The sequence below is a fragment of the Emiliania huxleyi genome, assembly GCF_000372725.1.
Source record: "Emiliania huxleyi CCMP1516 unplaced genomic scaffold EMIHUscaffold_87, whole genome shotgun sequence".
Classification (NCBI taxonomy): Eukaryota; Haptophyta; order Isochrysidales; family Noelaerhabdaceae; genus Emiliania; species Emiliania huxleyi.
The window spans coordinates 144,964-168,324 of NW_005195508.1; the positions used below are offsets into that span (position 1 = coordinate 144,964).

General features: G+C 65.0%; 3 protein-coding genes across 3 annotated transcripts; 2 read left to right on the top strand and 1 right to left on the bottom strand.

Moving 5' to 3' along the window:
* Window positions 1-1,616: 1,616 nt before the first annotated feature.
* EMIHUDRAFT_438825 (hypothetical protein) lies at window positions 1,617-3,300 on the top strand. Its single transcript, XM_005758293.1, has 5 exons — window positions 1,617-2,183; window positions 2,253-2,293; window positions 2,448-2,597; window positions 2,635-2,787; window positions 2,873-3,300. Exons 1-5 carry the CDS (start codon window positions 1,673-1,675, stop codon window positions 3,146-3,148), a joined length of 1,131 nt encoding a protein of 376 aa, XP_005758350.1. The 5' UTR covers window positions 1,617-1,672; the 3' UTR covers window positions 3,149-3,300.
* Window positions 3,301-3,393: 93 nt separating this feature from the next.
* Window positions 3,394-5,385, bottom strand: EMIHUDRAFT_107069 (hypothetical protein; the record flags this gene model as incomplete). The annotated part of the gene is made up of 5 exons (XM_005758294.1): window positions 3,394-3,723; window positions 3,878-4,066; window positions 4,099-4,284; window positions 4,359-4,466; window positions 4,576-5,385. The coding sequence occupies 5 exons, from the start codon at window positions 5,383-5,385 to the stop codon at window positions 3,394-3,396; spliced, it is 1,623 nt and encodes a 540-aa protein (XP_005758351.1).
* A 16,223-nt stretch (window positions 5,386-21,608) lies between these two features.
* Window positions 21,609-22,964, top strand: EMIHUDRAFT_219620 (hypothetical protein; the record flags this gene model as incomplete). Its single annotated transcript, XM_005758295.1, has 1 exon — window positions 21,609-22,964. The coding sequence occupies one exon, from the start codon at window positions 21,609-21,611 to the stop codon at window positions 22,962-22,964; it is 1,356 nt and encodes a 451-aa protein (XP_005758352.1).
* Between the last annotated feature and the right edge of the window lie 397 nt (window positions 22,965-23,361).

Genomic DNA, 23,361 nt, shown 5'->3' on the forward strand with positions numbered 1-23,361 from the left:
AACCGTAAGGCTAGCTCGCGCAGTGGGAGAGGCGGGAGGGGAGGGGGGCGCGTGCTCGCCGCCCGGCGTCGGCGACCCCCGGCCGCAGCCGCCGCCTCGCGACGCGGGAGCGGCGGCGCGGCTGCGCGACGAGGAGCCGGCCGGCCGAGGGGCATCCCGAGGTAGGTGCCGGCCGGGGGCATCCCGTGGTGCTGCGTGCGGGCGGCGCGGCAGGGGGCGGGGGCGGCGGCTCGTTTGTGACAGCTCCGACAGCAGCGACGGGCCGTCATGCTGTGTATCTAAAATCCACAAAGAGGAGAGAGTGGTTGGTTAATAATAAAAATCTCCCTCTCAAAGAGGATTATTTTCCTGGAAATCCTCGTAGCTCTTATATGACAGGCTTTCCCTTTCCTCATATCCTCCGCGGCTCCCTAGACGGGTCCTTTCAGAGAGAGATTTTTAGCACGGACGGACACGGAAAAACACCCCCCTTTTATGCCTGACCCTGGGCATGGCCTCTCTGTTTGTGAGCTGGGTCGGCCACCTCCGGGGCTGCAACTCGCACGGTGGGTCCGCATCCAGGCGAGCATCCGAGGCCTGCGGTTGTCCCTTCGCTGGGCGCGACCGCCATGGAGATCCGCTGCACACAGATCAGTGTTTTTGGCGACTATTGCTCGCTCTCTGTGCACTCGCAACGCCAGAGGCCGTGCTTGGAGAATGGGTCGCAATGCTGCTGCGCCAGTGGATTGAGCCGCTCCGCAAGCTCCATCGGTGAGCTGCGGTGGCGCGCCGGCCGCTTCATGCATAGCTCTCCGGCGAGCGACCGCAAACGCGTTTTCCGTCCGCCCGTTTCACCAGAAAGCTGTATTCACACCTACCCTTCCAAAAAAAAAAATGTCCCTGCTTTTGTCGAAGATCCGGCGGGTTTATCGGAGCATCACCCGTGAGGTAGTGCATCTGACTATCCCGGATCCTGCTGAACAAGCTCCTCTTGTAGCTCGATCGGTCACACCGCCATCGCCGTCGGGGAGAGGGGGGACGACACTGCTTTGGCAGCGTGCACCCTCGATCCTGTACCGTGTTTGTTATGACCCCCCCCAATGAACACACCAGTGAGGGTGGGCGAGACGATCGAGGGGTCCCGTACCATGCGGAATCGACCCTATCCAGTGCTCAAGTGCTCAAGCAATACCAAACAACTCACAACAACTCTAATGCAGGCGAGCGAGCGTCTCGCATGCGCGACCAGTAAAAGAGAGAGAGAGAGAGAGAGAGAGAGAGAGAGAGAGAGAGAGAGAGAGAGAGAGAGAGAGAGAGAGAGAGAGAGAGAGAGAGAGAGAGAGAGAGAGAGGAGAAAAGAAAGAAAAGAGACACGCCAAACGAGGGATGGGACGAGGATCGAGGACAGGGTCCCCACCTGCACGAGCAGGATTTTGGAAGAACGATCAGGGGGACAGGTGGGGCTCTCCTGCTCCTGACAAGGGACACGACAGGCTCGCAGCGCGGTGCGCGGTGGACTCCCACGAGAGAGATGAGAAGATGTAGTTGTTCGCCACGATTTCTTGGTTTCAGAACCTTGCCGCGCCGGTCGCTGGGCGGCATGTACCTCCTCGCGCTTGCCCTCGCTGCTGCTCCGCCGCGGCCGCTCCTCCCCACTGCGCACAGCGGCGTCTTCCGGGCCGGCACGCCGGCGATGATGGTGCATTCGGTGAGAAACCGGCAGCAGCCCTTCAGCGGCTGGTCTCGCTCCACTCGCCAGACGTCGACGTCGACGACCACCTCGCAGTTCCTCGAGGCGCAGAAGCCTCGGTCGATGGCGGCCGCGTGGATCGACGGCGGCGTCCCGCGGTGGGTGACGCTGGTAGACGAGGTCCTCTTCGTCGTCGCGTCGGCCGCCTTCATCAAAGGCTCGCTCGACTTCTTCCCCGGCGTGCCGCTGCAGTCGTACATCGAGGGCATCAACCTCTTCTTCGCCGGCTCCGCCGTCTACACCGTCCTCGCAGTGTTTGCGGCGTACGAGATCGTCGAGGACGCAAAGCTGTCTGGCCGCGAGGCGCCGCCCGCCAAGCTCGTGGAGCAGGCGCTCTACCTGCTCGGCTCGGTCTTCTTCCTCTTGGGCACCGCAGAGTTCACGCCGCCCGCCGAGTCGTCGGCCGAGGATGCGGCCGTGAGCGTGAGCGTGCTCGGCCGCACCTTCTTCCTCGGCGCGGCAAGAGCTGCACCTGAGAGAGGGCGCAGACACGTCCACGACACGTCCCGGACACGTCCCGCAGGCTCGGCGGCCTCCATCCCCGAGGACACGCTCGCCATGGGGGAGCGAGCCTCTCCCGCCTCCTCTCCCCGCGAGCCGCGCCCCTGCTCACACCCCCCTGCTCACACACCCCCTGCTCACACACCCTGCTCACACCCCCTGCTTCACACACCTCCTGCTCACACCCCCCGCCCCTCCGGGGACCCCGTCTGGCCAGGACGAGCTCTTCATCCTCGGCTCCTTCCTCTTCTCGGTCGCCGCGTTCATCTCGGCGATCGACGTCTCGGGAGAGAGCACCGGCGACGAGGTCTCGGTGCTGCAGCGACGCACCTCCGTCGCCGTCGCCTCGCTCTTCGAGCTCGGCGGCGTCGCCTTCATCATCGGCACGACCCGCCGCCGCCCAGTCGGGGGGGAGGAGCGCTGCTTCACGGCTAGGGAGTGCCGTGCGCCTAGGCACGCCCTGCTTCTACCCCGCCGGGCCGATGGGGATGAGCGCGTGCCCCGAGGGGACCGAGACGCTGACGAGAGTCGGCGCCGCGCTCTTCGTCGCCGGCTCCGTCTTTTACACCATCGGCCCCCTCCTCCTCCCTCCGCCCTCGAAGCCGCGACACGCCCCCGACACGCCCCCGACACGCCCCGCAGGCTCGCTCATCATCCTCGCCTTCGAGGCGTGGCTCACCTTCCGGGGAGACGAGCCGGGCCCCGACCCGCGCGCGGCGGGCGGCGTGGGCAGCCGGCAAGGAGGAGGGGCGGGGCTGCAGGCCGGCGTGCCGCCGACACGGTGACGGGTCAGCAATCAGAGACGGAGAGAGGAGGGCCGGGGGCCGCAGTAGTAGCCAGTACGATGTGGGCCGACAATTATGTCAACGTACACACACACACACACACACACACACACACAGTGGAGAGATAGCATAACTGAATCAAAAGGCTGTGAATCGTCTCGACACCACGCACGACGTGCGGAGAGCGTGTCAAGTCACAAGTGCACGTTTACACACACGTACGACATAGCACAAACCCCCCAGTGCACGGGCGTCATGCTTTTATAATTACCCCACCTACCTATAGACGCGTGTGTGTACACTATATGTTCGTCGGCTCTCTGGTGCGCGGCTGCACCAACGCTTTCGCTCTCTGCGCCTCTCTCACAACCTCCAAAATCACTCAAGTTGCGCATCCGGACTCTCTGTCGTTCTGGCCGTGCTTCCGGCCCCGCCGCCTCGCTCGCGCCCGGCCACCTCTGAAGGCTGCTCGCCGCGCCAAAAGCCGCCGCCGTACAGCCGGAGGAGGAGGAGGAGGAGGGCCTCGCTGCCCCCGATCGCTGCGCCGCCGTAGAGGAAGAGGGAGCCGACAGCTTCTTCCCCTCCGCCTCTGCTGCTCGACCCGCCGGGGCGGTGCGGGAGGAAGCGCTGCACAAAGGCGCCGGCGAAGAGGCCGGTGAGCAGCTGGGCGAGGGGGAGCGTGTTGTTGGCGAGGGCGATGACAGAGGCCTGTGGGGGGACGGGGCGGCGGACAGTGTGCGCGGGGGGGTGGGGCATGCTGCCGAGGAGAGCTGCCGCCTGCCGGCCAGCTGCAGTGCCCGAGGGATGGCCCTGTGCGAGGCTAGGGTCAGGGGTGGGAGTCAGGGCTAGTGGCCGGCTTGACCTTGTGCGACGCGATCGCGCTTCCGATCACCGCCTCACAGAGCGAGAAGATGGAGGCGCTGTGCGGCGCGAGGCTGAGGCCCGACAGCGCCGCGAGCAGGAAGACGAGCCCAGGCCTCGCTCCGGGGGAGGGGGCGCCCCTCGTGCCGACGCAGCTCGCGACGAGGAGGAGCTCGCCCGCAGCCCACACCTGCTCGCAGCTGGAGCCGTGGAGAGGCCCACAGCTCGCCACGCGCAGCTGCCCGCACCCCTGCACGCCGTCGCGGTGCCGAAGCGGCGGCCGAGCAGCGGGAGGGCGAGCGAGGTGCAGATCGCGACGAGGGCCTGGAGAGCGAGGCTGCAGAAGGCGAGTCGCAGCCCGCCAGCCGGCAGAAGCAGCGGCACGTGCAGCGGGGTCGACACGCCGACCTGCGGACAACGGACCGGAGAGCGTTGGCCTTCTCCCTCCCTCCTCTCGCCTCTGCCCCGGCTCGGCCGCCCACCCACTCGGTCCACCAGAAGGCCTGGCACTGGATGAGAGTCCAGCCGAGGAACTGGCACGCCAGCAGGAGGGCGAGCTGCGCGCGGCTGTGCCGAGGGAGGCGGCGAGCCTAGGCGGAGAGGAGCCAGGGGGCTGGGCGAGGGGGCGGGAGGGGGGAGGAGTGCCGCCGGTGAGCCGCGCGCCACAGACAAGAGCGACTCCGCAGCCTCCTCGCACACTGCAGTCCCGGCAGCCTCCTCCTCCTCCGTGCCTGCCGCCGGCGCCACGGCGGAGGGAGGGAGGGCGGAGGCGGCCTCGGAGGCGGCTGCGGGCAGCAGCGGCGCTGCGTGGCGCTCTCCCGTCGGCGCGTGCGAGTCGGCGGCGCCCGCGACGAGGGCGGCGGTGACGGCGCTGGCGAGGAAGAGCGTGCTCAGGTTGAGCAGCGCGACAAAGTGGCGGTAGGAGCCGTCGGGCTCGGCGCTCGCCCCCGCGGGAGCAGTGGCGCCGCGGGGCGAGAGGAGGGCCTCGAGCGGCGCACTCCCGGCGAGCAGCGCCAAGAGGCGGCCCGCCATCTGGAAGGCGGTGAAGTCTGCGTCGACGCTCTCCGCAGTCCTGCCGCCGCCGCCGAGGAGGTCGTGGGCGAGGGCGCGGCCTGGAACGAGGAGAAGGTCATGCGCACAGTCCATGGCGGTGAAGGCGGCGAAGACTGTCACCACCTCTGACTGGCGGCCCCAGCCGAGGCGGCCAGCCAGCTCATGCGACCACGCCACCACCTGCAGCCCGACCACGGCCAGCAGGCCGAGGAAGAGGAGGAAGGGCCGCCTCCGGCCGAAGCGAGAGGTGCAGCGGTCGCTGGCGTGGCCGACCGCTGGCTGCGCCACGAGGCCGATGCACGGGTTGATAACATAGACCAGCCCCGCAATCGTCGCCGACAGGTTCAGGCCTCCGACGAGGTGCGGAATCATGACCGTCTCTCCAGCCGCCCATCCAAACTCGACTGCCGCGCCCGTGAGCAGCAGGCAGGCCCTGCGGAGCCAACCGACGGCCATGGGCCGAGTGGAGGCCTGTGAGGGGCGGCAGTTGCAGGTCGCACGGCGCAGTAGCGATCGGGTCCGAGCGTACCACCAATTTCACCACTCCACGCCAGTGTCGAGGCGGCGAGTCCTCAGACAGTCTGACAGCGCGCGAGTTCTTTACCAAGTTGCAACTCTTGTTCCGCACTCGGCTGTGAACGCTGCTGTTTGCCGCCGGTTGAGCAGCACCCCGTCCCCATCCAGGTTGTTGGTTGCTGCCCCAGGTCCCGCACTATGTAGGTGCACTGCTTCAGCAGCGTGCACCTACCTCGATCGACGATCCTGGTCGCTGGTGTCGGTTGCGCAACCTTTTTGCCGACCTCCGAGCCCAGATAGCGCGCCGTGTCTGATCCTCGTCGGCATCTGCTTCCGGGCCTGGCGGCCCGCCACAAGGACTTAGGTGAGAAGTGCCCGCCGAAACATCGGAACGACGCTGCTCCGCTCGACTTGGTTGGTTGCTGGCAGCACCCCAGCACCGGGGGGTCCTGAGAGCTGTTGGTTGGTGCTCTGTTCACAGCACAGTGCGGAACAAGGGTTGCAACCTGGTAAAGAACTCGCTCGCAGGGCCAAGACGGCTATGGAAAAAGAAATAACTACGTTTGGAATAGGACTCCCTCCGGGGGCCCCTCTGCGCCGGGGAGGCGTTGTTGGAGGCTAGACGCAAGCGTCCGTCGCCCTTTTCAAACTCGGGGCCCACTCCGCTACGCTCCGACCCGAATTTGGAGGGCCTAAAAGTTTAAGGTGTTGCTGCGCAAAAGGGGTCGGACACAGGGCGCAGCTCATGCTAAGAGCTAGAAGGGGAGCTAGAGAGAACGACTACCCTGTCCCGTTATTGCGTACACCAACACCACAAAAGCTCTCTCTCCTGTCCTCACTCAGAGGGGGGTCACAACTACCGAGTCTCTCGACTAGCTGCCACGTTGCCGACCGAGAGCGGATCTCCTCTTGCTCCGCAAGGAGGGTGGCCAAGGCTGAGGGTTGTGGAGGGCTAGATGCGATCTCTATTAAGAGTTTGACTCACACGCTGGAACCACTCGGCCCACCCACAGGCCCAGTCTCAAGTGGCAGGGCGCTCCGCGCCTACCCAGCGGCGCGCTCCGCGCGTGCTTTCCAGCAGCGCGCTCCGCGCGCGGTGCTCTGTCTGCGGCAGTACTACTGCATCTTCCGCAGCTCCAGCAGGTATCAGCAGTGAGTTCACCGCCAGTTATCTGCGCCTCCGTTCGTCGCTCTCGTGCTTGATCGTCAGGCCGTGCTCTCACGTCCGCCGGAGCTACCTCGGCTATCGGAACCATTTTACAAGTTTGCCCGCCGACATGTCCCGGTCCGGCTCAGTCAAGGCAATGTCGCTCGGCGCTCGCTGGCTCCGTGGATGCTTGTGCTGCTGAGCAATCCAGGCGCACTTTGGCAACCGGCGGCAACGACTTGCGGCGTCAGCATTCGAACGGTTGCGTTGATTTGCTCTTGCTCCGCGGTATCTAGCCGGCGCGCTCCGCGCGTGTGTCTACGGCTTTAGCTAGCGCGCTCCGCGCGTATGTCCGAGTAGCACCAGCGCGCTCCGCGCGCACCATAATGAGCTCACTCACGCGCACCATAATCTCAGTGCCTATGCTTATAGCCACTAAAGCTCGTTTCTGCAGCTTGGGATGGCCCATGGGCCTTGCGCCGTTTATTTCTCTTGTGTTTAGACACCCCGGCAGCCGCGAGCCGGCACTCTAACACACAGCAAAAGAATTTTACAACAAAGCTCCCTCGCACGACACTGGCACGGGACTGGTGCGCAAGAGAATAATTTCCATTCGCGTTGATATGAAAAAAACACTCGATCATAGGTGTGTGTCGGAGACGCCGAGAGCCGGCTATCTCGGTGAGGAGCCGTCAGGGTCCACCAATTGATTTTCGCTGACGCTGTACGTCGTGCCGAAAATCTGTGGCTGGGTGAGCAGGCCAGGGTTTTGTTTGGTTTCGCGGCCACAGTTTGCAGCCACAGACGACAAGAGAGACGTGATTTCTTGTTGGTTTCCTAAAATCTCTCTCTCAGACGACCCTACTCTGTGACTTCGCGGAGCGAAGAAAATTTTATCGGAATACGCGTTGGAATACGGTGGAATACGTCCGTATTCCACTCTTCCCGCAATCACGACCGCGCGACAGTTGCGCAAGCATGACAGGCCCTCAAGCGGCTGCTTGGTACTTGCGGGTGCAGGCCGCCGTGATTGAGGACCGCCAGTCGAAGACGCTGCTGACCGACGAGACCTTGCAGCGGCTGCGGGCGCTGCGGCAGCGGCAGTGGCAGAAGGCGGCGGCAGACTTCAACAAGCGCCAGGACGCAGCAAGTGCGCGAGCCGACGCATCAATCTCGCAGCATGGCTCGCGGCTCACAAGGAGCGCGTCGCGCTCGGCATGACGACCGACGGTGGGACCACCACCGACCACTGCGACACCGAAGGTATGACCGAGGAGGTTGCGGCCGAGAACGCACCACCGCTGGTGAACGGAAACGGCTACGTTTGGGCCGAGAGCTACGGCGGCCGCCCCGGCTGGGTTCTCTGCATAGAGTAGGGCCAGGAGCCGCCGGCGTCAGGCGTGCGAGGCCCGGCTCTTGCGCACAGAAGCGAGCGGAGCGAGCCGAAGAGAAAATTTGAGGGGTACTTGCATGTAGAGCTCTACGTCCCTGTCTTTCTTGACTCTTGAGTGAGCTTTTGACAGCAGGACACGAGTGTTATACACAGTCGGCACGTATTCCGTTCCGCGCGTGCCCCGCTGAATACAAATACCGTGGGCTGATTAATAAGATCCGCGAGACCTCGAGAGAGTAGTGCCGAAGGCGCTCTTTTTGATCGCAGCCTACAGCTCGGCACGTTCCCCTCCACCTAGGCCGACGGGTTTGTTCCCCTCGACGTCACCAGGTCCCTCGCCTTTCCCGTTCCGCTCGCGCTTGCCCCGCCGCGTCGACGCACATATGGCCGCGGGGAGCTGCACGCCCGAGCGGCGCGACGCCTCCTGCTCACGCAACCCGCCGCTCCCTCTCCGCTCCCACCATGCGATGCGCTTCGCTCTGGCGCCCGAGCGGCTTCGCCAAATCTCGGCCTCACAATCCCTGCCACCTCCCGTTCGCAGGTGAGGCTGCTGCCATCGGGGAGCCGCGAGACGCGGCCGCTGCCGCTCGTTCCCACCCTTACACCGAGCGAACCCGCCCGATTGCCCCCACTCTTTTCCGGCGAGAGAGCGACGCAGCCCGCTCGCTTGCCAATCGCTGCCCGGTTCCAGTCCTAGCGCCGAGGACACGAGAGAGTGTGCCGGTCGTCGCGATGCTAACGCCGAGGCGTGCTGCCCGTAGGTGTGGCTATGACCTGGCTCGACCCTCTCTCTCTCTCTCTCTCTTTGAGCATCGCCTCTGCCTTCACAAACCTTCACAAACCACCACGCGTCGCGCGGTCGATTTCTTTTTGTCTGTGTAGGCGAGGCTCGAAGGGGAGGGGAGGGCGTGGGGGGGGGGGGGACTGGGGGGGGGAGTGACCTGGTTCGACCCCCCCCCCTCTCTCTCTCTTTGAGCACGGGCTCTGCCTTCATTAGGAAACCACCACGCCTCGGGCGGGCGATTTCTTTTTGTCTGTGTAGGCCAAGCTCCAAAGGGAAGGGAGGGCGTGTGGGGGGGGGAAGGGGGGGCTTGGGGAAGGGGGGCGGCGGGGTGGAGATTGCGACGATTGATCCAATTCTCGGAGATTCCGCACAAGTCTTCAGTCCCCAGTAATAATAGTAGTGCTCTGCACAGTCTCCAGTAACCAGTCATACAGGAGTGCTCTGCACAGGCTCCAGTCCTCAGTCATAATAGGAGTGCTCTGCACAGTCTCCAGTAATCAGTAATAATAATGGTGCTCTGCACAGTCTAGTGGCTCTGCACTGTCTCCAGTCCCCAGTCATAATAGGAGTGCTCTGCACAGTCTCCAGTGACCAGTAATAATAGTGGTCTCCAGTAACTCCAACCAGTAGCACTTTACTTCCACACGTTGTCCTTCACACAGCCTTCACATGAACCCGTCACACAGCCTTCTCCATGAGCTGCATCTATCGACTCTCTTTGGCGTGCATAACCCCGCGCGCTGCAGGAACTCGATCAACATGCTCGACAAGCTCAAACTCGAGCTCGTGCCGGCCGCCGGTGACAAGCTCGTGCTCAAGCTCTCTCCTCCGCCGCCGCTTGCTGACAAGCAGGTGTGCGTTAATTTGCACTGGCTCAGGGAGGGGGTATGCACGCAAGACTAGCCTCTCGCGTTCTGTGGCTGACAGGCGTCTCTGGCGGACAACACGACCGCCATCGACTCCGGCGGAGGCAACCCCGTCGGCATCCCCTCCGAGCCCGTCTCGCTCAAGGATGGCATCGACACCGGCACCGGCGGCACCGGCACCGCCAGCACCGGCACCGGCAACGTCCCGTCCGAGGGCGAGCCCGGCCCGCTCAAGGACGGCATTGACGCGGGCGGCGGCAACGTCGAGGGCGAGTTTTCGCCGATGACGTCCTCCGCGAAGGTCGGAATCGTGCCGGCTGACGACGGCCGCGTCACGCTCGTCATCTCCGCGTCGGTGTCGCCTTCGCTCCCCGGAGCCAAGGTGCGCGTGCGCACACCAGGATTATGATCCTCTCCCGTCTCCGAAAGCCTGCGCGTACTCTCCCTCGCCCACAGGCTTGCGGCGTCAAGAACGACGTCAAGGACATCTCCGTGGCGACGTCTGGCACGGAGGACGTCCCCAAGAAGGACCCGGCCGCGGATAAGGCGCCAGACGCGGGCGCGGTCGCCATGTTCGCCACCCACGCGCCGCGCCCGACCGCCGTTTTCTGGTCCAAGTTTACGCCCCCGACCGGCCCACCGACGCCCCCCACCGGCGCCGTCAAGGGCGCCCTCAAGAAGGACATCCCTGCGGCAGAGTCTGGCGCGGAGGCCTCCGTTGACGAGACCGGCGCCATCAAGAACGACCCGGCGCTCAAGCCGGCCACCAAGGTCGCCACGGCCCTCAAGCCGGCGGAGGCCGGCGGCGCGCCGCTGCCGTCGATCAAGGAGTTTCCGAAGGAGGAGCCCGCCCCGGCGGCGAGCGCCTGGCATTGTGCGCGCCGGCGTCTGCCGACCCACTCTGTGAACCCATCCCGCGTTCGACGCGTAGGGCGACGCCGACTGGAAGGAGTTTCCAGAGCAGGAGACGGCCGCCCCGGCGGTGAGCACCTCCCAGCAGAAGCACACGCGGGTATTGCGGGGACACGCGAGTCATGCAGGCGGGCACTTACATTGACCCTGTGACCTCTCGTCTGCCGCACGGCACGCGCGCGCAGGTCATCGACGGGTGGAAGACCCCCTCCCCGCTCCGCAAGATCGAGCGCAAGGGCGAGCCCAACCTGATCGACCGCTCCAAGAAGACCACCAAGAACCCAACCCCGATCGGCCGCGTCGACCCCAACGGGTTGGGCGAGCCCAACCTGGTCGACTGTTCCAAGAGCACCACCCCGACCGACCCACCAACGGCCCCCAACGGCGGCACCACAAACGCCCCGGCTCTCACGCCGGTGGCGACCGGCGGCGCGCCGCTGCCGTCGAGCGAGGAGGTTCCGGAGGAGACGCCCGCCGCGGCGGCGAGCGCCTTGCATTCTGCGCCGTGCGTCTGCCGACCCACCCCTTGACCCACCCCGCTTTCATTGATGCGTAGGGCGACGCCGACTGGACCGTCTCGGCCAAGGAGTCTCCGCCAGCGGAGAAGCCCGCCCCGGCGGTGAGCGCCTCGCACGCAGCGGTGCAACGCAGAGCCTCAACTGTTGACGCACCCACCGCTTGCGCGTGCGCAGGGCATCCCCGACAGGACCACCCCGTCGAACCCGCGCCGCAAGAAGCGCCGCAAGAAGGGGCGCAAGGGCGCGTCCGCCCCGATCGTCCGCACCAAGAGCATCGCCCCGGTCGGCGGCAACAACCGGTTCGGGGCCCTGCTCGGAACGAACGGCAACGAGGGCATCCTCGGCGGCACCGGCAAGGTGCCCCGCGGCTCCACGCCGTCGACCACAGACTCGGTGCTCGCCGCCTGCATACATGCGGCCTCCCCCCCCGCTCGCCGCTCAACCGCCAGTCTCCCGCCCTCCTGTTCAGGGCGCGACGGCCAACGTCGAGACGACCACGATTACCACGCCGGAGGGCTCCGTCTCTGCCTCCGGCTGGTTCTCTTGGCCCAAGTTCTGCCCATCCTACTTGCTCCGCCTCTTTGGCATCGTCGCGCTGCTCTGCCTCGGAACCGCGTTTGCGCTCTCCTCGTACTCTGCCACCTCCGCGCTTCTCTCCTCGCACTGGCACGAGTCCCCGACTTCCTTTCCCGCAGTCACAACGCCGATCACGCCGGCATCGCTCAACGGCGTCTGCGAGATTGGCGGCGACGACACCAGCTCGTTTGCAGCCGTCGCCTCTTCGGACAGCGTGCCCGCCGACCACCCGGTGCTTGCTCGCTCGCGCTTGCTAGTACCCGCACCGCGCCAGCTCGTGACCCACAGCCCGCGCGCTGTTCAGGGCGGGCACGAGGAGGGGCGCTTGTTGGAAGCACTGATGGACGCCGTCAAAGAGGCGGTGGGCGAGCCGTTGCACCTGATTGGCGAGCCGCCGGCGTCCATCATCGAGGACGTTTACGAGAAGCAGCCGGTGAGCGCCCCTCTGGCTGTCACCCGCTAACGGGGTGACTGTGTGTTTGCGTGTAGGGCGAGGCCGACTTGGAGACCGTCCTAGCCTCGCGCAACAGCACGGAGCGCAAGGGCGAGCCCGAGATTGACTTTGTCGGTCCCGCCTACAGCAACAGATCGGGGATCATCGTTCGCGAAACCGTCCTGCTCATGAATGTCACGGCGCCCGAGTTGCGGCCCGCCGACGCTCGGAAGCCTGGGATGCTGGAGGTGCGGAGGCTGGTTGAGACTCGCTTGAGCGCACCCGTCTCTAGCATGCACGCCGGTGGCGAGTGGCGGGCGAACGACGGATTGGCGAACGCTTCTCAAATCCCAACCCAGGATCTCTTTCTCCAGCGTGGCCAGGCCGTCGACGCGGGCGAGCCGGCGTGGCTTGCAGCGGTCTGCGCCGCTCAGATCGCCGACTCGAACGCGGTCGAGTCAGATGTCTGCTCGGTCTCAAGTGTGTGCGCCGCCCCTGCGTGGCAGGTGGAGCCTCGCCACGCACTCACCGACGAGCTCTACAAGACCGACGAGCCTCCCGCCAGCCCGCCGGCCGACCATCTCTCAAGCGACCAGCCCTCCCCGTTCCACTTTCCCTTCACGAGCGGACCCTCCTCTTCCGCGCCTGGCCGCACCCAGCAGCGCGGTCAGTTTTGGGCCTTGTTCTTGCTGCTCGGAGCATGCGGGCTGCTCTCGGTGCCGGTGCGGTCCCGGACGGGGGCAAGGCGCGGCGCGTGGCTGCTTCTTCTCGTCGCGCTGCTCCCGCTGGCAAGTGCACCGTCGTCGCCACCGTCTCCGTCGCCGCCGTCTCTGCCCCCACTCTCACCGCTGCCGCCGTCATCGCCGCCGCCGCTGCCGCCGCCGCTTCCGCCGCCTCTGTCACCGCCACCGCCTCCGCCGCCTCTGTCACCGCCTCTGTTTCCACCGCCGCCACCTTCGCCACCATCGCCACCTCCGTCCGCCTCGCCGTCGCCGCCGCCTCCGTCCGCCTCGCCGTCGCCGCCGCCTCCGTCCGCCTCGCCGTCGCCGCCGCCGCCGTCCGCCTCGCCGCCGCCGTCGCAGCCTCCGTCTCCGCTGCTGTCCTCACCCTCGCCCTCGCTGCCCTTCCCGCCACCACCACCGCCGCCAGTGTGCGCAGCTTGTGAATGGGATCACACTGCATACGGGTCCCCGTGTTGCGACACGGCGTGGACGACGTATAGCCTCAACTGCAAGACGTTGCAGGACAGCTACGGTTGGGATTGTGCGGGCTGCTCCTGCCCCGGCGACCCATCTCCGCCGCAATCGCCCCCGTCACCGCCGCAGCTGCCGCTGCTGCCACTCTCGCCGCCCCGACCGCTGCCGCCGCCGTCTCCGCCCTCGTACCCGCTCGCATACTACACCGTCACCACGACGCCGGGATCGTACCCTAGCGAGGTGAGCTGGGACCTCTGGTGCGGCGGTACGGTCGTCCTCTCGTCGGCGCTCTACGCGAGCGGAGAGCCTTTCCAGGCCGAGTACGGCGTCTCCCTCTCGCCCGGCGTCGAGTGCGAGCTCGTCATGAAGGACTCGTACGGCGACGGCTGGGACGGCGCCAGCTGGTCGGGCCTCGGGCAAGAGGGCCTCACCGTTGCCTCTGGGTCCGAGGAGCGGAAGTCTTTTGTGGTGCCGTTTGCGCCGCCCTCCCCGCCGCCGCAGCTGCCGCCGCCGCTGCCGCCTCCATCTCCGCCCTCGTACCCGCTCGCATACTACACCGTCACCACGACGCCGGGATCGTACCCTAGCGAGGTGAGCTGGGACCTCTGGTGCGGCGGTACGGTCGTCCTCTCGTCGGCGCCCTACGCGAGCGGAGAGCCGTTCCAGGCCGAGTACGGCGTCTCCCTCTCGCCCGGCGTCGAGTGCGAGCTCGTCATGAAGGACTCGTACGGCGACGGCTGGGACGGCGCTAGCTGGTCGGGCCTCGGGCAAGAGGGCCTCACCGTTGCCTCTGGGTCCGAGGAGCGGAAGTCTTTTGTGGTGCCGTTTGCGCCGCCCTCCCCGCCGCACCCGCCGCACCCGCCCCAATCGCCCCCGTCTCCTTGGGTTCTCAGTGCCTTGGGATCTGACTGCACCTCCGCCTGCTCCGCCCGTGGCATGGTCTGCGATTTGGCCGAGATCCAGTCGCTGGTGGGATCACCATCTGCAGTGCAGGCAGCCGCGACCGCTGCGGGTCAGGACTGCGACGGCGTGCCTAAGGCTTGGGGATACGCAAGTGGCCCCGGCATCTGTACGGACTCGAATTGCTGCGGAGGGAGCTGCGTCGGCATATGCGTGTATGGCAGCACCTCAGAGATGACCTGCGATGCTACCAACGCCGCCTATTCGCGGCTGTGTGCATGCACTCCTCCGCCGCCGCCGCCGTCGCCGCCGTTCCTGCCGCCGCCGCCCTCTCCGCCGCCGCCCTCTCCGTCTCCGCCGCCTTCGTCACCTCCGCCTTCACGGGCGCACCCGCCCAAACCTCCACCGTCTCCGCCATCTTCTTGCGACACGGCGCTGGACCTCTCCGCTCAAACCTCTCCGCTGTCATCGAGCACCGTCGGCGCTCTCAACACGCATGGCGCATCCTGCGGCGGCTCCGGCAACGAGAAGATCTTCTACGTCGAGGTGCCGGCAGGAGGTGAGCTCACCATCGGAATGACGTCCAACACGTACGACTCGAGGCACGAGACGCGCTGGGGCGGGAGCTGCCCTGGTGCCAATTCCGTCGCATGTACCGACGACCCAGACACGTTGCGGCACTCGTGGATCAACACCCAGGATTCGACTCAGACGGCGTTCTTCATCGTGGACGCATACTCGTCCGGCAGCGGCGACTTTGTACTCGAGTGGAATGTCACACTTTTCCCGCCTTTCCCGCTGCTCCCGCCGCTCCGGCCGCCTCTGCCGCCGTCCTCACCGCCCTCGCCGCCGTCTCCGTCGCCTTCGCCGCCTCCGCCCTCACCGCTTCTTCCGCCCAACCCGCCGCCGCCGCCGCTGGCTTGCAGATTTGGTAACGTCGAGTGGAGCAGCACGGGCTCGATCAGCATGCCGGCAGATGCATGGGCGGACGTGTGGGGCCAGAGCGCCCTCTCGACGCTTTCAGCTACTTGGGAGGTTGGCCAGGAATGGAAGATGTCTTTCCGCGTGACGTCGACGTGCAGCGACGATCTTCTCTTTGGTATGGCGGGTGGCGGTGGCTTTTTTAAGATGACAGTGCCGGCCAACGCTGACGACTACTACATGGAGATGGTTGATACCATTATGTACAAGGAGACACATGCCTTCGAAGTGCGCGAAACTGTGACTGAGTCGTGCGAGGTCTCCTTCAACGACGTGACCATCAAAACCTGCCCGGGCGAGCCGCCGCCGTCGCCACTCCTCCCGCCGCCGCCGCCCCCGCCGTCCTCTTGCGACGCGGCGCTGGACCTCTCCGCTCAAACCTCTCCGCTGTCATCGAGCACCGTCGGCGCTCCCAACACGTATGGCGCATCCTGCGGCGGCTCCGGCAACGAGAAGATCTTCTACGTCGAGGTGCCGGCAGGAGGTGAGCTCACCATCGGAATGACGTCCAACACGTACGACTCGAGGCACGAGACGCGATGGGGCGGGAGCTGCCCAGGCGCCAATTCCGTCGCATGTACCGACGACCCAGACACGTTGCGGCACTCGTGGATCAACACCCAGGATTCGACTCAGACGGCGTTCTTCATCGTGGACGCATACTCGTCCGGCAGCGGCGACTTTGTACTCGAGTGGAATGTACCGCCTTTGCCGCCGCTTCCGCCGCCTCCTTCGCTCCCGCCGCCTCTGTCCCCGCCTCGGTCCCCGCCTCTGTCTCCGCCGCCGCCTTCACTGCCGCCGCCGCCGTCGCCACCCTTCCTGCCGCCGCCGCCCTCTCTGCCGCCGCCCTCTCCGCCGCCGCCGTCACCACCGCCGCCGCCGTCACCACCGCCGGCGCTGCCGCCGCCGCTTCCGCCGCCTCTGTCACCGCCTCTTTTTCCACCGCCGCCACCTTCACCACCGCCGCCGCCGCCGTCGCCGCCGCCGCCGTCGCCGCCGTCACCGCCCTCTCTGCCGCCGCCATATCCGCCGCCGCCCCCGACGCCGCCCCCGCCGCCGCCTCCTCTGTCTCCGCCTCTGTCTCCGCCTTCGCCGCCGCCGCCACCGTCGCCACCGTTCCTGCCGCCTCCGCCCTCACCGGCGCACCCGCCCAAACCTCCGCCGCCGCCGCTGCCGCCGCTGCCGCCGCCGCCGCCGCCTCCTCTGTCTCCGCCTCTGTCTCCGCCTTCGCCGCCGCCGCCACCGTCGCCACCGTTCCTGCCGCCTCCGCCCTCACCGGCGCACCCGCCCAAACCTCCGCCGCCGCCGCCGCCGCCGCCGCCATCGCCGCCCTCTCTGCCGTCGCCGCCCTCTCTGCCCCCACCCTCTCCGCCGCCACCGTCACCGCCGCCGCCGCCGCCGCCGCCCTCTCCGTCACCAGTCGAGTTCCTCGTCACTGTGGGTGGCGGCAGCTGGCAGTCCGAGGTGTCGTGGACCCTGACGTGCAGCGGCGCGTTAATCCGCAGTGGAGGGGCGCCCTACTCCGGCACCCTGTCCGCGCCGCCCGGCGAGTGCACGCTCGACATGTATGACTCGTACGGCGACGGCTGGAACGGCAACGAGTGGAAGGGTGCAGGCTATACGTTCATGCTCGAAGCCGGATCCTCCGGCAGCGAGACCTTCACCCTCGCGCCGCCCTCTCCGCCGTCCTCTCCGCCTCCGCCATCATCTCCGCCACTGCCGCCATCAGCCCCCTACCATGCGGCCACGTGCCCTGATTTGCATCAGACAAGCAATACGGATGGATGGATGCAGTACTGCGTCATCGACGCCGCCGACGGTTGGCAAGCTCTTGAGCTCTCCTTTCGCTGGCGAGACCAGGGATGGGGCGGTTCTTTATGGGGTACAGGCTTGCGGATCTCAATCGCGAGACCTCCAAGCGGAGCAAAGCCTGTCTTTGTGGTCGGTTCTGCTCCTCGACAGACCCTTTCTGTCATTTTGCGTGTGAACCTACTTGACATCCAGATTTCGGGAAGCAATTCGGCACGCCCTATTTCGGAGTATCAACGAGTCGGGACGTGGACATCGGGCATCCAAGCTGGCGACCAGATCATCATCGAGGCCAAATGCTGCGATTATCAGGGGCATGCAATGCACGTCGAATCGCTCCGGGTGACCCTCCAACAGCAGTTGGCCTTGCCACCGTCGCCCCCCGGGTCACCACCGGCTCCACCGCCGAGCCCGCACCACCCCCCTCTTCCGCCCGCCTCCCCACCAGCTCCTTCTCTTCCACTTGCTCTGAACCTCCCCGAACAACCCTCGATTAGCCGTCGTCGATTCCCACTGCCGGTTGCCTACGCGCCTGTTCCAGACTGCTCCGCGCCGGACCGAGTGGTGTGCACTGGGATTCCGAGCAATGTTCTGCCTCCGCCAGCTGCCTGGAACGGAAGCCTCTTCTTTGCTGGCGCCATCTCAGACTATCTGCAGGATACGGCCTTGCCTGGGGAAAGCGGTGACACTCGCTCTACCTCTGTTGCCGACGTCGACGGCGACGGTTATATGGACATAGTTGTCGGCAATGACGGACAAGAGAACCAGATCCTTTTCGGCACTCCGGATACGAGAACGTTCTTCGCCGCCATTCTTCCTGGAGGGTTCAGGATGACTCGGTCAACCTCCGTGGCGGACGTCGACTCGGACGGGTTCATGGACATCGTTGTCGCAAATTTCGGATCTGAGAATCAGATTCTGTTTGGAAGCGCAGATGGGAGGACCTTCTCCGAGTTCACCCTCCCCCTCCTCAGCTCGCCAAACTACTCGAACCTGACCTCCCTCCCGCTCTTCATCCCGGGCGAGGTCCAGGGCCAGCCGATCTCCTTCTCCAAGTCCGTCGTGCTCTGGGCCTCGCCGTTCGATGAGGGCGCAGAGGAGCTGGCCACCGAGCTCGCCACCAATTTCTCCGGTCTCACCGTCTCCACCGCCGAGGAGGCGGGCGACGCCACGCACATGCTTCTCTATCTGAACGCCGACACCTGGTCCGACGAGAGGCTGGCCGAGCAGGTCAAGCAGGCGCGCCAGGACAGGCTGAAGATCGTCATGGCGCACGAGAACGACCTCAACCGCGGCGGCTGTGAGTTCGCCAAGTTTTTTGAGACCACGCCGCAGGAACGCTGCCCATCAGCGGTCCATCGTTTATGCCACTCCCGCCCGCTCCATGCCCCCCTTCCCCGCCGCCGCAGGAGCTCATCAACGGCGGGCTCTACGACGCCCTCGCCACTGCCTGCTTCCCCGGCCTGCACCATGAGGTGCGCTCCCCCGGCGGCACCTTTGCCACAGCGCCCGCCTGCTCCTGAAGCGACTGACTTGCATCCCCGGTCTCACAGGTGTCGCTCGTGCTGCTGGCCAAGGCTCTGGGCGCAACCCCGGTGAGCGCTCGCTCGAGCATCCGCGACTCGCTTTCGAACATCGGGCGCTTCACTACCGCGCCTCGCGGCTCGACGACGTCCGACCCAGTCGTTACCGAGGAGGATTCGCAGCTGGAGCAGGTGCCAGAGGTGGAGCCGGTGGTGTAGAGGTGACGAGCAACTTGCAGTTCGGCTCAAGCGGCAAGGGTTGGACGCGCTCCCCACTTCCAGGAGTTGCGCTGCGTTGTCTGGGCGTTTCATGTAACATGCTGTGAGGCTTCCGAGCCTACCGACCGCTATGCGCAACGACGGGCTAACGTTAGAGACGACTCTCTCTCATTCCCACTGTGAACAGTTGGGATCTGTTCCTGCGCAGCTAAATTCATAGCGCTGTGATTCCTTTTCCTGTTTTAGCTTGTTTTTGCCCGTCGAGGGGCGGTATCCACTCACGCTCTCACGCTTCCTGTGTAAAGCCGTACGCGCCGTATCCTCCGCGCCACCCACTTTGCCATCGAAGTGCGCTCCGCGCTCAGCACAGTACAGTCACTTTTCTCTTTTGAACGGCGGCTCATCACACGTGCGTCAGAGAGCTAAAAGGCGGTGGCATGTTGGAGGCAGAGCAGTGCGCGGCCGATCTGAATTCTGGCCAGGCGGTCTCCCAGCGATATTCCCGCGGGCGCCTGGTGCCGGGGTTTGAACGGCATGCTGGCGTCAGAATGCAGCTTGGCGCCGGCCTGCGGCGACCGCGCAAGGTCGTTGGTGCTGTCAGAATGCACCCGCCAGCTAGGCAGCTCCGCGGCGGTGTGGGTGTAGAACGGGTAGGCTGCTGTCTCTCGTGCTGGGTGCTTGTGCTAGAACGTGAGACAGGCGAGATGGGGCGCAGCCCCAGAGAACTCGTTTTTAGAGCGAGCGCACGAGCGAGCCGATAGAATAGAAAAGGTAGGGTTAGTCTTAACCCGGTCGGTGATAAGCCCGGAAATATATGTAACAAGACGCACACGTGTGTATGGAACTGTCCCTATTTCGAGTCCCTATTTGAACTTCACCCTTCACGCGCCGAAATGCGTGACTCCGAGGAATCAGGAATCAGGAATCAGGAATCAGAATACCGGTCAAAAGGTGAACGTGTAGACAGGCGAGATGGGGCGCAGCCCCAGCGTGCTCGTTTTTAGAGCGAGCGCAGCGAGCCGATAGAATAGAAAAGGTAGGGTTAGTATTAACCCGGTCGGTGATAAGCCCGGAAATATATGTAACAAGAAGACGCACGTCGACCCGCACGTGTATATGGAACTGTCCCTATTTGAACTTCACGCGCCGAAATGCGTGACTCCGAGGAATCAGGAATCAGGAATCAGGAATCGGAATCCAGGTCCAAAATGTGGGCGAGCCGACAAATCAGGAATCAGGAATCAGGAATCAAATGGAGCATCAAGAATAGCCAAATACCGTATTGAATAGGAAGAGGGAGAGGAGAATCGGGAGGGGGGAGCAGAATCAGGAATTGGCTCTGGCTGCCCCAGAAGAATCGGAAAGGAAGCGGAGGAAACGAGAATGGAGAATCAGGAAGCTGAAAGCGGGGCCAAGATGGGAGAGTCTGGGAAGAGAATCAGAATATCTGAGCAGAAGAGGAACCTGGGAAGGGGAATCTGGTGAGAGGTAGAGCAGAATATAGGAAAGGCAGAATCCTTAGGCGCGGACAGACTTCTCCATAATCATGATGGGCTCGATCAGCTAGTTTCACTAGCACGGATTTGGCGGACGTTCTTGGCTTCAATTTTACGAATGTCTTAGCACCAGCTGAAGACTTGCCCCCGTCCTCGGCTGAGAGATCACATGGTTTCTGCACGGTATTCGGATTTTGCTATTTGTTCGTGTGGGGTTATATTGCAGATTTGTCAATATGGTACCGCGTCTGCGACGCGGGCGCCTTGCGGGCAGAGCCCTTAGCCACCCTTTATATCTTGCGCGGTCATAACCACAACATGTAAGAAGTTTTGTGTGTTTCTTTTCTTTTTAGAATTTTGGTTTTCGGCTTACAGCAGAAAGCGGCCACAGCCTGTGCGGGTTGCACACATGGTGTGAGAAAAAATAAATGTGACCTCCACCCCAGGTGCACAGGTACGAGTCGCTCTGCGTCACGGCAGCCTGAAAGGCTCGAGGGCCTCCAACTCGCCCCTCCGCTCCATCTCTCGCGCGTGCGCCATCCCCCACTCCATCATCTCCGCCACACCGTCGCGGCTCGCCAGTCGCACAAAGTCCTCCCGCCTCGAGTACCGCGCGCGCATCCGCGCGTCGGCCGCCGAGTCGAGGCGGACGGCCGCCGCGCCGCCCGGGAGCACGACGCGCCTCTCCGCCGAGGTCTTGCGCAGCGAGAGGGTGCCGTCGACGCAGCGCATGCCTCTCACTCGCGCGGTCCAGTGCCCATCGATGAATAGCGGGAGGTGTGCCGACGCCATGTTGACGTCGATCAGGTCGTCTCGGTCGCGGTAGTCGGAGAGAAGCAGCGGCTCGAAGCGGGGCGCGCGGAGCCGCGGCGCCCGCTTCACAAGGATGTGCACCCGGCCGCGGCACTGCTCGTCAGCGTCGGCGGGCAGCAGCTCGTCCAGCCACTCGCGGATCATCGGCCCCCAGACGCCCACCAGGCCCCACGCGCCGCGCTCCCACGCGCCGCTCCGCTCGGCGAGCGACGCGGCGAGCTCAAAGGCGGTTGGGACGTCCACGCCGGTGGCGCCGATCGTTGCGGCGAGGGCGCCCGCCGACGCGCCGACCACCGGCACCTCGCTCAGCCGGTAGCGCGAGGAGAGCTCGTGCAGAGCGCCGGCCTGCCACCAGAAGAAGATGCCGCCCCCGGGCAGCGCGAGCCCGGCACGAGGAGCCATATATCTCACGCACAAGCCGATGGGGGCAGATTTGCCGCGAACATCAAGGGTCGTTTTTTTATCGTACAAAGGAGAAGTTTACTTCGTATGGTACCCACCCCCTACATTAATTCTTCGCACGTACATAGACACATACAGCCGACACGAGTGCCAGGGCCACCCCGAAAAAAGTGGTGCTCGCGATCCATTGGCTGGATGGCTGACTCGAGCGTCAGTGGCTCGATCGACCACGCCGACCCCGACCAGCCGCCGCCGCCCAAGCTGTCGGCAGATGCGAGCGAGGAGGAGAGGACCGCACGTGCTGCGATCATGAAGGAGCGGGCGAAGAGGCAGCGGCAACAGCACGAGAAGAACAGGCAGCCGAGGGAGCGCAGCGAGCGGCAGTATGAGAGCGGGGCGGCCAAGCGCAAGAAGGCGGGCACCGAGGCCAAGAAGGCTGATGCCAACCGCCGCCGCCAAGTCGTCAGTCAGCACCGCCGCCAAGCCAGGGAGAAGGCGCGCCCGCCACTTGGCGAGAGCTTTGCCTCCATCCGCCAGCGCGAGGAGCAGCGGCTGCTCGGCGAGCGCTTCCTGTTCGTGCCCCAGCGCGTGCGTGTATCTGAGGGAGAACTTGCTGGGCAGTGCGGCACCATGCTGGAGCGCGGCCAGCTGTGCTTCCCCGACCCGGTGCCAAACGACCCGCGGCACATCATGAGCCTGGAGCTTGACGCCTCGGGCCGCGTGGCAATCACGGAGCCAAAGCACCACCACCAAGTGCTGCTCGACGGGAGCGAGGATGAGAAGCCGGTGCTGCTCTCGCCGTACGCGGTGGAGCCGTGGCCGAGCGTCGGGCAGCTCGTGGACATGCACCACGGCAGCAACTTGGAGGACGAGCCTGATCGAGCCATGAACCACTTAGGCACTGTCGTCGCCTTTCATCCATGGCAGCATTGGGGACTCGAGGGCGAGAGCTTTTACCTCGTCAAGCGGCAGACATATGCGCTGCCGGAGCATGTCGAGGCGATGGCGGGAGGCGACGTGCGCGTGGGCTCGTGGGTGCGGCTGCTGCCTCCGCACCCGGATGCGCGTTACGAGCTCGGCCGGGAGGCAATCGCCCCCAACGCATACGGGCAGGTAACGCGGCGCAGGTTTGAGCTATCGGAGACGATTGCACGGCGCATGCTTGAGCGCCTCCACCTGCAAGAGCCTCTCACAACGGCCGACACACACAAGCTTCTGGAGATCGTGCCCGTGACAGGAGCTGAGGAGGTATACTTGCCGTTGCCCGACGTGCACGTGGTGCTACACCGATGTGAAACATGCAGTGACTGCTTGGTGCTCGAGTCCACATTCTTGCTTGCCTACGACACGGACTTTGCGCCCCTTGACAGCGAGGACATGCAAAACCCGTGCCGCTCTCACTGTCCAATAGATCATGATTACATGTGCAAGTGCGCGCGCGAGCAGTACTCACACTGGGAGTGTAGGACCGGATGCCGCGATTGTACCGGTAGTGGCAGCGAATGGGACAGCGAGAGGGATGAGGAGAGTGACATGTCTGTGTCCCCTTAAAAATATCTCCTTTGTACCCATGCGGAGCCTTTATTTTTCTAGCTGAGAAGCTCGCTAAACGCTCGCCGAGCTCCATGCTGTGCAACACCACCTCCTCACTAATCGTCAGGGGCGCGGAGAGCGCAGTGCACTGCGGTGAGGCTGCGCAGCGGGGGCTCGCCCCCTGCACCGCGCTCAGCGGCTCCCAGGGAACCGATATGCCTCACAGTATTTTAATACACTACTAACCTAAACCTCGACATGTGCATGGAGCTTTTGGGGCAGACCCCGCGCGGCCAGCGCGCCGCGTAGCTGGGCCCCGGTGGTCGCCAGGATGGATCTCGACCCCTCCGGCACGAGCACCGCGCTCGTCAGCGACTCGGCAGACTATGGCCGTCTGTCCCTGTCGAGGGGTGGA